This window comes from Rana temporaria, chromosome 7, assembly GCF_905171775.1.
Source record: "Rana temporaria chromosome 7, aRanTem1.1, whole genome shotgun sequence".
Lineage (NCBI taxonomy): Eukaryota > Metazoa > Chordata > Amphibia > Anura > Ranidae > Rana > Rana temporaria.
In genome coordinates, this window is record NC_053495.1 from 113,359,814 (window position 1) to 113,372,560 (window position 12,747).

The following is a 12,747-nucleotide window of genomic DNA, read 5'->3' on the forward strand; positions in this document are numbered from 1 at the left end:
GTTCACATCTCCTATGCCGAACGCCGAAAGACGCCTGAAAAAAAGGTCCGGGACTTTTTTTCAGGCGACAGGCGGCAGGCGTTCGGCGTTCGGCGTGGAGATGTGAATCATCTCCATAGAGGGCAATGTTACATCATCCCTCTGGCGTGTCGGGGCGGCATCGGGCGTCACACTACAGGCGACAAAATGCCTAGGTGTGAATGGGCTCTTAGAGTGAGAAGCCACTGTGAGGCGTTCAAGAGATGATCCTGCCACTGCCAGTTTTTTTCACCGTGGCGCCATTGACCCGTATGGCCAAGTCTGGCAGGTGATGACGCTTTTCAACTTGACATATCGTGTTAAATTTGACATGGTCATGGCACAAACCAACACAGTCGCAGCATGTGAACAGCCTCCTCCAGCTGTATTTTAGACTTATGGTAAGCGGTGAGGGGGCAGTAAAGCCACAGCTTGGCTGCCTGTTTTACCACCCCCTAACTTGTTACCCCTACCCTTGTTAAAGAGGCCTTAAAAGGGGCAAAATTATCTGTCTGAAAGCACTGAGATTTTAAAGACTAGTAGATAGTTTTGCATTGTATGCTTTAGGCACTCCTGACCCCTGCACTTTGTACATTATTCATTTCTAACCCCTGCATTTTGTATATTTTGCATTTCTGACCCCTGCACTTTGTGCATTATTTTAATTAAAATATGTGGTTTTGTGTGGGGGGGGGGGGTGTCTGTGGGGGGCTGTGTAAAGTAATAGGGTCCAGAGGTACATGGTGTTGTATAATGTAAAGGGGTCCAGAGGTGCAGGGTGCAGTGTAATTTGAAGCCCAGGATTGTATTACACCTATTTTGGTAAGCCAATAGCCACCATCTATCTGACACCCTTACTCTGCAAGTTAGTTTGCGTTAATTTACTTTCTACTAATATCTCTTTAAAATTTTTATTCAGTTATTCCATAGTTTCAATCTAACCAGCTACCAAAGTTTTGTAAAATGATGTACCGGGCGATGTTCGCCTAGGATGTGTGTTTGTTGTATTGTCTGTTTTGTATGTACAAAAATTTCAAAATAAAAATGTACCTTTAAAAAAAATAGTTTCAATCTAAGTGCCTTTCATGGATTGACTAGATATTTCTGGCTATCCCAGCGCCCCTTTTTCAAATGTATTCTTACTTCATTTTGGTATGCTATGTTAGCCCTACTTTTGCTACAGACATGGGCTCTATGAGGCCTTGTACAGGTGACCGGATCTATCCGCTGGGATTGATCCGCGGATCAGTTCCAGCAGATAGATCCGGTCGTGTGTACGTCCGAGCGGACATTTCCCGGCGGATAAAAATCCAGCCGACGGATTCCCAGCGGATAAAAATTTCTTAGCATGCTAAGAAATCTATCCGCTGGAATCCAGTCCAGCGGACTGATCCGGTCGTCTGTACAGACTCACCGGATCAGTCCGTCCGCTCCCCTCCCTCGCATGCGTCGTAATGATTTGACGCATGCGTGGAAGTATTTACCTTCCAGCGTCGCGCACGTCGCCCCGTCATCGTCGCGGCGACGGCGCGACACGTCACCGCGGATGTATTCCGCGCGGATTTCGATCTGATGGTGTGTACAGCCATCAGATCCAAATCCGCCAGAGGATTTATCCGCTGGAAACGGTCCGGCGGATATCCTCTCGTGTGTACGGGGCCTGAGAGTTACTTGTCTCCATTTAATATTTTTTCTTTTTCTAGTTTTTACTCGTCTCCTTTCTGCCCTCTGCAGCGACACTGCGGTAGTGTTGGCTTGCCATCCTTGGGACGTATATCTGTGTTGACCCTGCCCCTTGGGGGCGTCAGGGTAGATTGGGGGACAGTTTTGGGATAATGGGGTGTTGACTCCCACTATGTGGTGGGGGAGGGGGATTAGACCCTCAGTACCCTATCACCCCAACTATCCAGTATTGCGCACCATGTTTATAGTATATCATTTTTGTATATTACTTATACATATCTGATGTTGTGTTTTCTATTTTCCCATTTGTAGAGTTATAATTACTTTCGTCATGTTTTATATTCCTCTGAAGAAGCCAATGTCTTGGATAAACATGTAGGGAAGACCTGACCCACCAATATCATCTCGGCCAATAGTAAACCCTATGTGCTCCTTTCTTGCATGTTTAATCTTTATATGAATTTATGTATGTAATACTTGTTTAAAATACTATGTAATAAAAAATTTTTTTTTAATAATTATTCTGATTGAGTTGTTTTGGCACAGCAGTAATCACCATTCTCTTTGCCCCTTTTTTCAAACACCTTTACCAATGTTGGACATTTAAACTTAAAACACATAAAATAAATGCCCCAGAACACAAAAGTAGATGTAATATTATCATAAAAATGTTAAAACAAAGAAAAAAGATATTTGCAAAGTAACTGTACCTGAATAGAGTGATGCCGTTTCATTGGAGGACGCCAGGCACTGCCCTTTTTCTGCATCAACAGAAACTGTGTAAAGTTGTCCACAGGCTACATTAGTAATTTCACAATATCTTTCCTGGCTGGTGCAATTATAAAAGCTGGAGTCACTCTTTGCTGTGGCTTTAAAAGTCACGTTTCCATTGTCTTCTGACCATGTGACATGTATTGTGTTCTGGTCACAATTTAAGTTTGCTCCAATGTTCTTTGGGATACATGGAACTGTAGACAAAAATAATTAAATATTACAGGTTGCACTGTTAGTCTACAATTAGACTTGATTTTGTTTAGCCATTATTAACATTATTACCCAATAAGAGCAGCAGTCACAGAAATGTTCATTGTACAGTACAGTTAATAAGTAACCCCCTTTGTTTTTGTTTTTTTATTGTTTCAACAAGGCCCAATGTATGATTAGATGATGCTGATATAGCTATTAGATTGGAAGCTTTTCTGAGCATGGCCCCCTTTATTCTTTTTGTATTTTATTGTATTATAACTGTATTGTCTCCCTTTTATATTGTGATGCACCGCGCAAACTGTTGGCGCTGTATAAATCCTGTATAATAATAATATAGATTAATTTAGTATTATAATATGAACAACATTGCAAAACCAAGTTAACCTACAGGTAAGCCTAGATTAAGGCTTACCTGTAGGTTCTGGAAATATCTCCTAAACTATTTACAATAGTAAAGACATTAGTAGACAACGTCGCACTTTAGAAATGACGAACGTGGGCGTGGCTACGCAGGACATGCAGTAGGATGTGTCTGAGCTAGCTCCGTGGAAAATCCTGCTTAATCCTCCGCCATCCTGTGCTGCACTGACCCGGGACTGCCTGCATTAGCTGCCACGGCTGACCTGCTACACCTGGCTGGGTATATAGCGGCGCTGCCATGTCTAGGAGAGGAACGGGGACTAAGCTTCTTGCCCCACCACAACTGGTAATAGACAGGCTCCTTCTGTAGAGACTGCTTGTTAAAGTTTAGGTTATGCACTAGACTGTGGTTTATTCGTTGGTTGAAGAAATGTCTAATACTGCTATATTATAATGGGTCACAAGTGCTGGTTGGTGTTTTGGGTTAGGGAGGGGATGTTATAGATTACTGAAATTATATAGTCTGTATGCACTGTTCTTCTTTACTTACTGCAGTAATTGTATGTATCATATGAGCAATTTATCAATAAACAAGTTTTAATTAAAAAAAAGAAATGACGAGCGCGCCGTTTCTAAAGGGGGTCATGATGTGACTGGCGGCTCTTGCACTCACGTGTCTCTGGCCAGTCACAGAGCCAGAGTTTACGGCCCTAGAAGGAAGAAGGGTGAAGATAGACGCTCACTGCTAGTGCGGACAGCGGTGACATTGCAGGCTTTGGTTTCAGTTAAGTGACACACAATGGGCTACTGTGTGATTTATAATAGCCCATTATGCTTTACCTTTGCAGGGAAATAAAGAGGTAGTAAAACTCATCAGGGTTTACTTCCTCTATAAACCAATGTGTTTAGCTGTAAAGCAACAGAAGGATAGTGAAAGGTTCAGTCTCAAGACTGAACTTAGATGCCTTGAATCGCTTGTGGAGCTCATTGTGGAAGAGATGGAGTTGATGGCGGTGCATAGAATGGTCTATGAGGACATCTTTACCCCAGATGTCTGAATACTTAGATGCGCCTCTTTTAATCATCAACCATGCGATTTGCTAAATGTTGTACCTTCATTAAAGGATCACTAAAGGATCGTTTTTTTATTAGATCAATTGATTGCTGTAAGCAAGAGCATTTAAATATCACTTAACTCGTTTTTCCTTTTGACCTCCAAAATACAGTAATCCAGGTTTGAAAATGCCATTTCCTGTTTCTCCTCTTCTTGCTTTCCACCAGCATCTGAGCTGTTTTGCATGGTGGAAAGCAGAATGTGCTCACCCCCTCCCTATGACTACAGCCCTGCGTGAAGATGCTCTCTTATCCCTCACAGGCATGGAGGCTAAGCCTACTGGGAACTGTAGTTCCCATTAGGCCGTGATGTAGCAAGAATGAATGCGCACCGCAAACCAGGAAGTCAGTGAGAATAATGATTCTGATTGAGTGACGGAGGTGAATAAAACGGCTCGATTTCAACAGGTATCAAACTAGTTATAATGCAAAACATTACTTTTTACTTTATCAGCTACTGTCAGACTTTAATTTAAGAGGAAAATATTTTTGCCTTTACAACCCCTTTAAATGTAACCATATTGCTACACTTAGAGGCACCTCTCTTCTCTTTTATACTCAGTTGTGACATGATGTTACTCTTGTATCAAGACATCGCTTGTCTTGCAAAACGCTCTAAACCAAGTTACTCTCAATCCAAGGTTTTACTGTATAACAAACTTTAAACAGCCCTATTCCAATATGGGTTCTGAATCAGGCTGTCAATAAAGGGGCAGGATTGGAACTTTAATGGTAACTGTAAGATACTGTGGATCCATGAAGGCTGCGGGTGGGGAGCCATCTGCCAATCTTAAAGCAAATCATCAAAAGAACCACCATGAAACAGTTGTAAACTGACATGAGCATACCCAGAGTGGTTTTTTTTCTTTAATTTTCTATTCAAAAAGAGCGAAGATCTAGGAATACATTGTAAAACAAGTCCCTGTGTGGTAATGTATGGGTATGAAACCTAATTCAAATTTTAACAAAAAAAAAAAGATTCATATTACTATTTTGGTGATGTGCTAGGTGACACATTGCTGTCCATGCTATTGAGTTGGATTCTTATTTAAAGAATCACACATTCAATAGGGCTATGTGCAGAATATTTTGAATAGGCAAATAACAGTAAAACAAAAATGTTAATTTCCTTTCCTGCACTCTCTTCTTTTTACTTTATACCTGCCATTCTACTGCCCTCCTATCCCTCCACTCCAGACTTTTTCCCCCCCAACCTTATCTTTCCACTACTTTAATGCTGGGATGTCCACACAGTCCCCCTCCAGTGCTCACATACCGCTTTTTAACGACTGCTCCGTTTTTTTGCTAGACATTCTGTTGTTTCCACTATGACTACGTCTATGTTCATATCTCTCTGCACTAATGGTCTCAATATCCCTAAATAGTACACTATTGTATTGAATTAACTTTGGTGCCTTAGGACACAAGAAGCCTTTATACAGAAGACCCATCTCGAAAACTGATAAGGCTCCCAGATTCTCCAATTTTTACTTCCCCATTGATTTTCACAGCACTAACCCACACTCTTAATTGAGGTGGGGAAGTATCATGTTGTCCAGAATGGTGGGATGAAAGCTGCATTCACATAATTTACGTCAATTACATTTTTTTGAGACTTAAGAATGATTAGAATGGTCAGAGGATCACTATGGCCTCGATGTATCTACCTAAAGAGGCCTAATCTCAATCCCTCTCTAAGGGCATCCTAATTGAGGGCAAAGGTCTTAGCCTTGCCCTAAGCCCCCTCTTTGATACATCTACATACTCTGCCCAGCTATTTTATTCACAACTCAGGAATAAACCCAAAACCCAAAATACAATATACCGTACTGCAGCTTACCATTCATTAGATATAGTGTCAGGAAACAACTACAGTCCATTGCAGATATAGCCACACTCTTTAAAGATTTTTACACATCTCTATAACATTTAACCCAACATACTAACACCTTCACTTCAAAAATGTAATTTAAAATAATCCAAGACTACCTAGCCTCCTTGGGCTTCCCCCTTTTCCCTCAGCCACCACAAAATCTCTAAACATGCCACTGTTGAGTTTCCTGTTGTGATGAAATCACTAAAATCAAGTAAGGTGCCTGGCCCAGATGGTTTTGCAAGTAATTATAACAAAGCCTATGTACCTGTCTTGGCCCCTAGATTTGTAGCAGCCTATAACTCAATTCCCGATTGCTACAAATTCCCTGACAAAACTTTACTGTTGCATATATTTGTGATCCTAACAGAAGGCAATGAACCCAACCTATGTGTGAACTATCAACCAACTCTTCATAAACCTCTTCATGCAGCTGATTCCCCTCTTATAACCATTATTTGGCTCAGATACGCTTTATGCCAGCCAGAGAAGCTAAAGACAATACCACAAGAGTTCTTAATGAAATCCATCTTCCCCATGCTCAGAAGATCCCCATGCACCTGTGCTCTCTATCGATGCTGAAAAACATTAAACAGAATAGACTGGCACTTTCTGAAGGCCATTCTCCGTGATATTGGAACAGGGGACCACATGTATAAATAGCATTAGGCAATCTGTTTGACTCCCGCTGTCACAGTTACAGCCAACAAAGTTATCTCCCCTAATTTTTCCCTGACCAATGGTACAAGACAGGAATGCCCTCTTTCACCCCTCATTTATATATTTATGTTGAAGCTCTTCTTGAAGCATGTATCCCAAAATCAATTATCTATAACCTTTCTGGACATTCAAATTTCAATTGACGATGCAGGAATGATTGAGACATCTTTATTCCGCAAACCCTCGGCAGGCAATTCACTTTTGCATGCATCCAGTTCACATCCGAAATCTTTGATCTCCAATATCCCTTATGGACAATATTTGCGACTACGTCGCAACTGTAGCACAGATTCTAATTTTGAACATGAAGCAAAGATACTGCAAATCAGATTTCAAGAAAGAAGCTACAGTAAAACGGGCCTAAAAAAAGCCTATTTAAGAGCAAAACAGAACAAACGAAGTTCTTTGCTTCATGATCAAAAAACATCTAAAACTGACCCTGGCTTACGGGTAATTACGCGCTTCTCTGGTCATCACCAAAAGGTGCGCGCTATTCTTCAAAAGTACTGGTGCCTTTTGCTCAGTGATGATGCTGTGTCTAAACATATACAGGATCGTCCACAGATCACTTTTAAAAAATCAAGATCGCTGCGGGACCGTTTGGTCCGCAGCCATTATTCCGTTGGGAATATACGTCCCTGTGGACCTAGAGGATCCAGACCTTGTCACAAATGTCCCTTTTGTTGCTACATTCATGCTTCCAGCATCGTGAGGCTACCAAATGGACGTTTGTTAAAACCTACCTTCTCTGTGACATGCCAATCTATAGGTGTAGTATATCTAATGCAATGTGAATGTGGAGCTTTTTACGTAGGAAAAACCAAGCGCCCATTTTTTCATAGAATAAGGGATCACATTTCCCTTATTTCAAAGAAAAAAATGGAAACTCCCATTAGTCGCCATTCAGGCATTCACCATCAATTTAACAGTCATAAAATGAAATTTTCGGCTCTGGAATACATCACCCCTGGTGAGAGAGGGGGTGATTATGACAAGATATTACTCCAGAGAGAGGCTAAGTGGATATACTCGTTGTCCGCCTTAACTGCTCCGGGGCTCAATGAAGCTTTAAGCTTCAAACCTTTTTTATAAGGTCTTTTTCATTATATATTTTTACTCTGTATAATTTTGTTATATTTATTTCCCCTATTTTCCTTCATTTTTCAATTTTTTCATTATTTACTACTCAGTATCTATCACTTTTTGTTATTATTTTTTACACTGCTTTTCATTTTTCCACAACTATTTGTTTTCTATATTTATAGCTCATCTATTCACCTGATGTATCCCCTTTTTTCTTTTTCTTATTCTAGAAACCTTTGTTAGGATTTTTCGACTGTATAATTACTGTATATTCTTACATGAATATTTTTGTAATCATGCTTGTATGCTTTTCAATTTTCTCTTTAAGAAAATATGTATGCAGTGTTTGCCTATTCATGGATCTCATCAATACAGGGTGCCTCAGTATATTCATATATTTTTCTATATGAACATGTAAAATCAACAGTACCGCAGTATATACAGACCATTATGGGTCTTTTTCTTTCAGTATTGTTTTTGGCAATGTTTTTTTGCTGAATATCAATGATATCCAGGAGTGCTGTTATTCTGCTTCCGGTCCCGTATCCCTCTAGGACAGTGGTTCTCAACCTGGGGGTCGGGACCCCCTTGGGGGTCAAATGCTGATTTGCCAGGGGTCACCAAATCCTGGGCTGTTCCTGAAGTCCGCACCACTCTGCCAGCTTTTCTGTGGCTGCCCAGCAGGGCTGTCTCTGGAGCCGGTGGCCACCCAGCTAGGCTGTTACAGGAGCACAAGGCCGCCCACTCGGCCTCTTCAAAGCCACCCATTCAGTTCATGGCATGGCTGGGGGGCAGAGACTAGAGGTCTGCTGACTGGTGAGGATTGTGAGGTGGGAGGAGCTGTAGGAGACACTATATCCTGATTTCAGCATAGGTGTCACTGCTACGAGACACCACAAAGTCGGAGACACACTGGGTAACACTACATGTGATTATAGTTGCCATTAAAAGTACCCACTGCAGTTCTCAGATCAGCAGATGACCTTGATCAAAAGCACCTAAGTTGGCTGATTGGAACTCCCCCCAGCACTGCTACTCATCCCATCCCCCCCTCCCCCACCAAGAGAAGGAATAAAAATAGAGAATACATGGAAGGGAGAGGAAAAGAAGGGGAGGAAGAAAGAGAAAAAACAAGAAAGACTGCTAGAGAGGGATGGGGGGAAAAAACACGACGTTAGGATAGCGAGAGATAAAAGGGAGAGAAAGCAGAACAAAGAGAAAGAGTGGTACATCCTAAAATTTACCATATGAGGTTTTAAAACTGTACGAGTGGAGGGGACTCAGGGAGTGCTAAATTTCCATGGGTTAGGGGCGCAAATTACTTTTCTTGCCTTGGGCGCTGACAACGCACGCTATGAAAATAATTTTACTGTTAGGGGTCCCTACAACTTGGAAAATTGTTTTAAGGGGGTCACGGCACTAGAAAGGTTGAGAACCACTGCTCTAGGAGAACCATATGGACACGTAGGGACCTGTAAGGGTTAATAGGGTTAATCAATCCCCTTTCTATTTCTCCCTGCAGGTCCCTTTCCTTTTTTGACCTAATCTGTCAGTGCATGCCTTCCAGTTTTTTTTTTGTTTTTTTTTAGCGCTTCCTCTATCCTACGCGCTTTCTATCCATCTGTTTTCCAGTAAATTTTATACTGGCAACTTTTCCAGCATCCAAGATGGCGCGGATCGTGTTGAGGCCGCCTATCGGGTCCATCGCAATGTGGCCCCGCCTGTGCCGCCCCGCGATTCGCTACACCAGGAACAGCTGAGTGTATCAGCTGGGAGTCTGCTTTGCACTGACGCCTTGGTCACGTGTCCACATCTGCGGCGGTCTGATTGGTCAGTCACCGCCGAGGTGGCGAATTTAAAGCCCAGCGCCGTGTTAGAGCGTTCTAGCTGTCAGACCAGACACATGCCGTGTGAGGAGTGGTCATATCCCTCTCAGCGATCCAGGTGGCTAGCATTCTTCCCCTTGGACCTTTCCCAATCAGGTATCTAATCACAAGTCGGTTTGACTTGTTTATTGATTCTCTGCTATTCAGAAACAAAAATCTTTTTGATGTATGATTCTTTGTGGCATACATCTATTTTTCTTATACATTATTTACATATATACATTTCTTTTACTATATAGCTATTGTCCACTGTGACGAATACCAGATCAACTGGCTATGCTAATGCCCTTCTTCAATCTAGCTCACAATTGTGGAATATTTCGGATTGGTTCTATCCAATATAAGCTTCCCGTGTCTAAACCAGACAGGTATCCTTACAAAACTACCTCCTTCTGGATTATTACTTCTTTGTTGCATCAACATAGAGAGATATTTGGACACACGTGCATACATATGTGTCATTTATTTTTCAGATTTTCACCCTTTGAGGGCTTAGTATTCTGCTGTGGTTCTCTCGAGGTATCTTCAGGTTCTGTTTGAAGCATCAGCTATTCCTGCGTGATCTATTGTTTTTTCATGCTGATTTCTATTTTTATCTTGGTAAGTCCTTTTTGAAATTTATTAGAGTGCCCCTGTTTATCTATGATTGAGACCCCTGAGTATGCATTTTCTGCCAAAATCCATGTTACACGACCAATTGCTTTTTCCTTGTTTATATTATCGACTACAACGTGTATATCTACCGGTATGTTTTTGACATGTAAAAATTTCTTTGCTGTCATTTAATTATATGCTTTTCTTGTTTTCTGTTATCTAGCATTGTCTGTCTAAAGCTCCTGAGGAAACTCAAAGAGTGAAACATGTAGAGCTGACCTAAACAATGTTTCGTCTTGACATCACAAGATGTATATAATCAAGAATAATATATTTATGTCATATAATTGTTTATAATAAATTATTTTCTATTTTTATAAAAAATTCTGATTGTGTGAATCTCTATCTGCACCATTTCAATAGCCCCTGGGTCCTTGTGGTACCCAATTTTTGCCCTTTTTTTCTTCTCAGTATTCATTGGGGTGAGGTGCTTTTGACAATTGATATCTGTCCTCTAAAAACTTTTTCCCATGTATCCCAAAATGTGAACATGATGGGCCTTCCACTGGAAGTCAGATAACAAAAAGAGTAATCTTCTATTATTTGTAACTTCCCAAAAGACCACCCTTCCAAGTCTCCTTGGGGAATTAAAACAATGTGGTGAGCTGCCAAATTTTAAAATCATTCTCCACAAATCAGAAGCTCTCATTATCACCCTTGCGACTACTAGAATCTCACCCTTAACTTGCTCTTTCATTAAGCTACTACCCATATTACTTATCTAGCCACCAAAATCACCCCCATGATTTATAAGATCTTTAAGGCTACTCTCCCGCCCCCTTCTTCACAAATTACCTCCAGTATTGGAATAAAAATACATACACCTGGTGTGGCAGAAACACAATCCTTAAAATGAATGTTATACCCAGAGTTTTATGTCTTTTCCATTCCCTTTTTATACAGTGTCTTGAAAAAGTATTCACACCCCTTGAAGTTTTCCACATTTTGTCATGTTACAACCAAAAACGTAAATGTATTTTATTGGAATTTTATGTGATAGACCAACACAAAGTGGCACATAATTGTGAAGTGGATTGAATTTTTTATTTTTTTTTACAAATAAATATGCGAAAGTGTGGTGTGCATTTGTTTTCAGTCCCCCTGAGTCAATACTTTATAGAACCACCTTTTGATGCAATTACAGCTGAAAGTCTTTTTGGGTATGTCTCTACCAGCTTTGCACATCTAGAGAGTGACATTTTTGTGTATTCTTCTTTGTAAAATAGCTCAAGCTCTGTAAGATTGGATGGAGAGCGTCTGTGAACAGCTATTTTCAAGTCTTCCAACAGATTCTCCATTGGATTTAGATCTGGACTTTTACTGGGCCATTCTAATACAGCTTATGCTTTGATCTAATCAATTCCATTGTAGCTGTATGTTTATGGTCATTGTCCTGCTGGAAGGTGAATCTCTGCCCCATTCGCAAGTCTTTTGCAGACTCTAATGCCCTGTACACATGATTGGATTTATGAAGGAATCAAATCCGATTTTTTCGTTGGTTATCCAATGAAGCTGACATTCATCAGTCTTGCATACACACTATCAGACTAAATTCTGACCGTGCCAAAATGCGGTGATGTAAAACACTACGACGAGCCAAAAAAATGAAATGTAATGTTTCCGAGCATGCGCTGACTTGATTCTGAGCATGCGTTGGATTTTTCTCCGATGGAGTTCCACACAGACGATCAGAATTTCCTATAGTTTTTTATCCATAGGAAAAATTTAAAACATGTTCTATTTTTTTACACCGATGGAAAAAAGACCGATGGGGCCCACACACGATCGGTTTGTCCGATGAAAACAATCCATCTGTCTTTTTTCATCGGACAAACCGATCGTGTGCACGCGGCTTTACAGTTTTTTTTTTAGAATGTCCTGTATTTGACGCCATCCATCTTCCCATCAAACCTGACCAGCTTCCCTGCTGAAGAAAAGCATCCCCACATCATGATGCTGCACCACCATGTTTCACGGTGGGGATGTTGTGTTCAGGGGGATGTGCAGTGTTAATTTTCTGTTACACATAGCGTTACTCTTTTAGGCCAAAAAGTAACATTTTAGGTCTCATCTGACTAGAGCACCTTCTTCCACATGTTTGCTGTGTCCCCCACATGGCTTCTCGAAAAACTGCAAAGGGAACTTCTTATGACTTTCTTTCTTTTTTTTTTATTCTCTATTTCTTTTATTTTTAAACATGGGAGGTATACAGAGATAAAGACAAAAGGACCATACAGAGTCCAAATGACAATACAATACAAACATTATATATATATATATATATATATATATATATATATATATATATATATATATATATATATATATATATATATATATATACTTTACATCATCCTCTTCAACTCTATT

The 12,747-nt window shown here is 40.6% G+C and overlaps 1 protein-coding gene across 1 annotated transcript in view; it reads right to left on the reverse strand.

Moving 5' to 3' along the window:
- LOC120946211 (fibronectin type III domain-containing protein 7-like) overlaps positions 1 to 12,747 on the reverse strand; it is a 63,716-nt gene that overhangs the window by 3,710 nt on the left and 47,259 nt on the right. Inside the window, exon 10 of the mRNA XM_040361032.1 lies at positions 2,412 to 2,669. Within this exon, the coding sequence (XP_040216966.1) occupies positions 2,412 to 2,669 (258 nt within the window). The remainder of the gene's footprint in view (positions 1 to 2,411; positions 2,670 to 12,747) is intronic.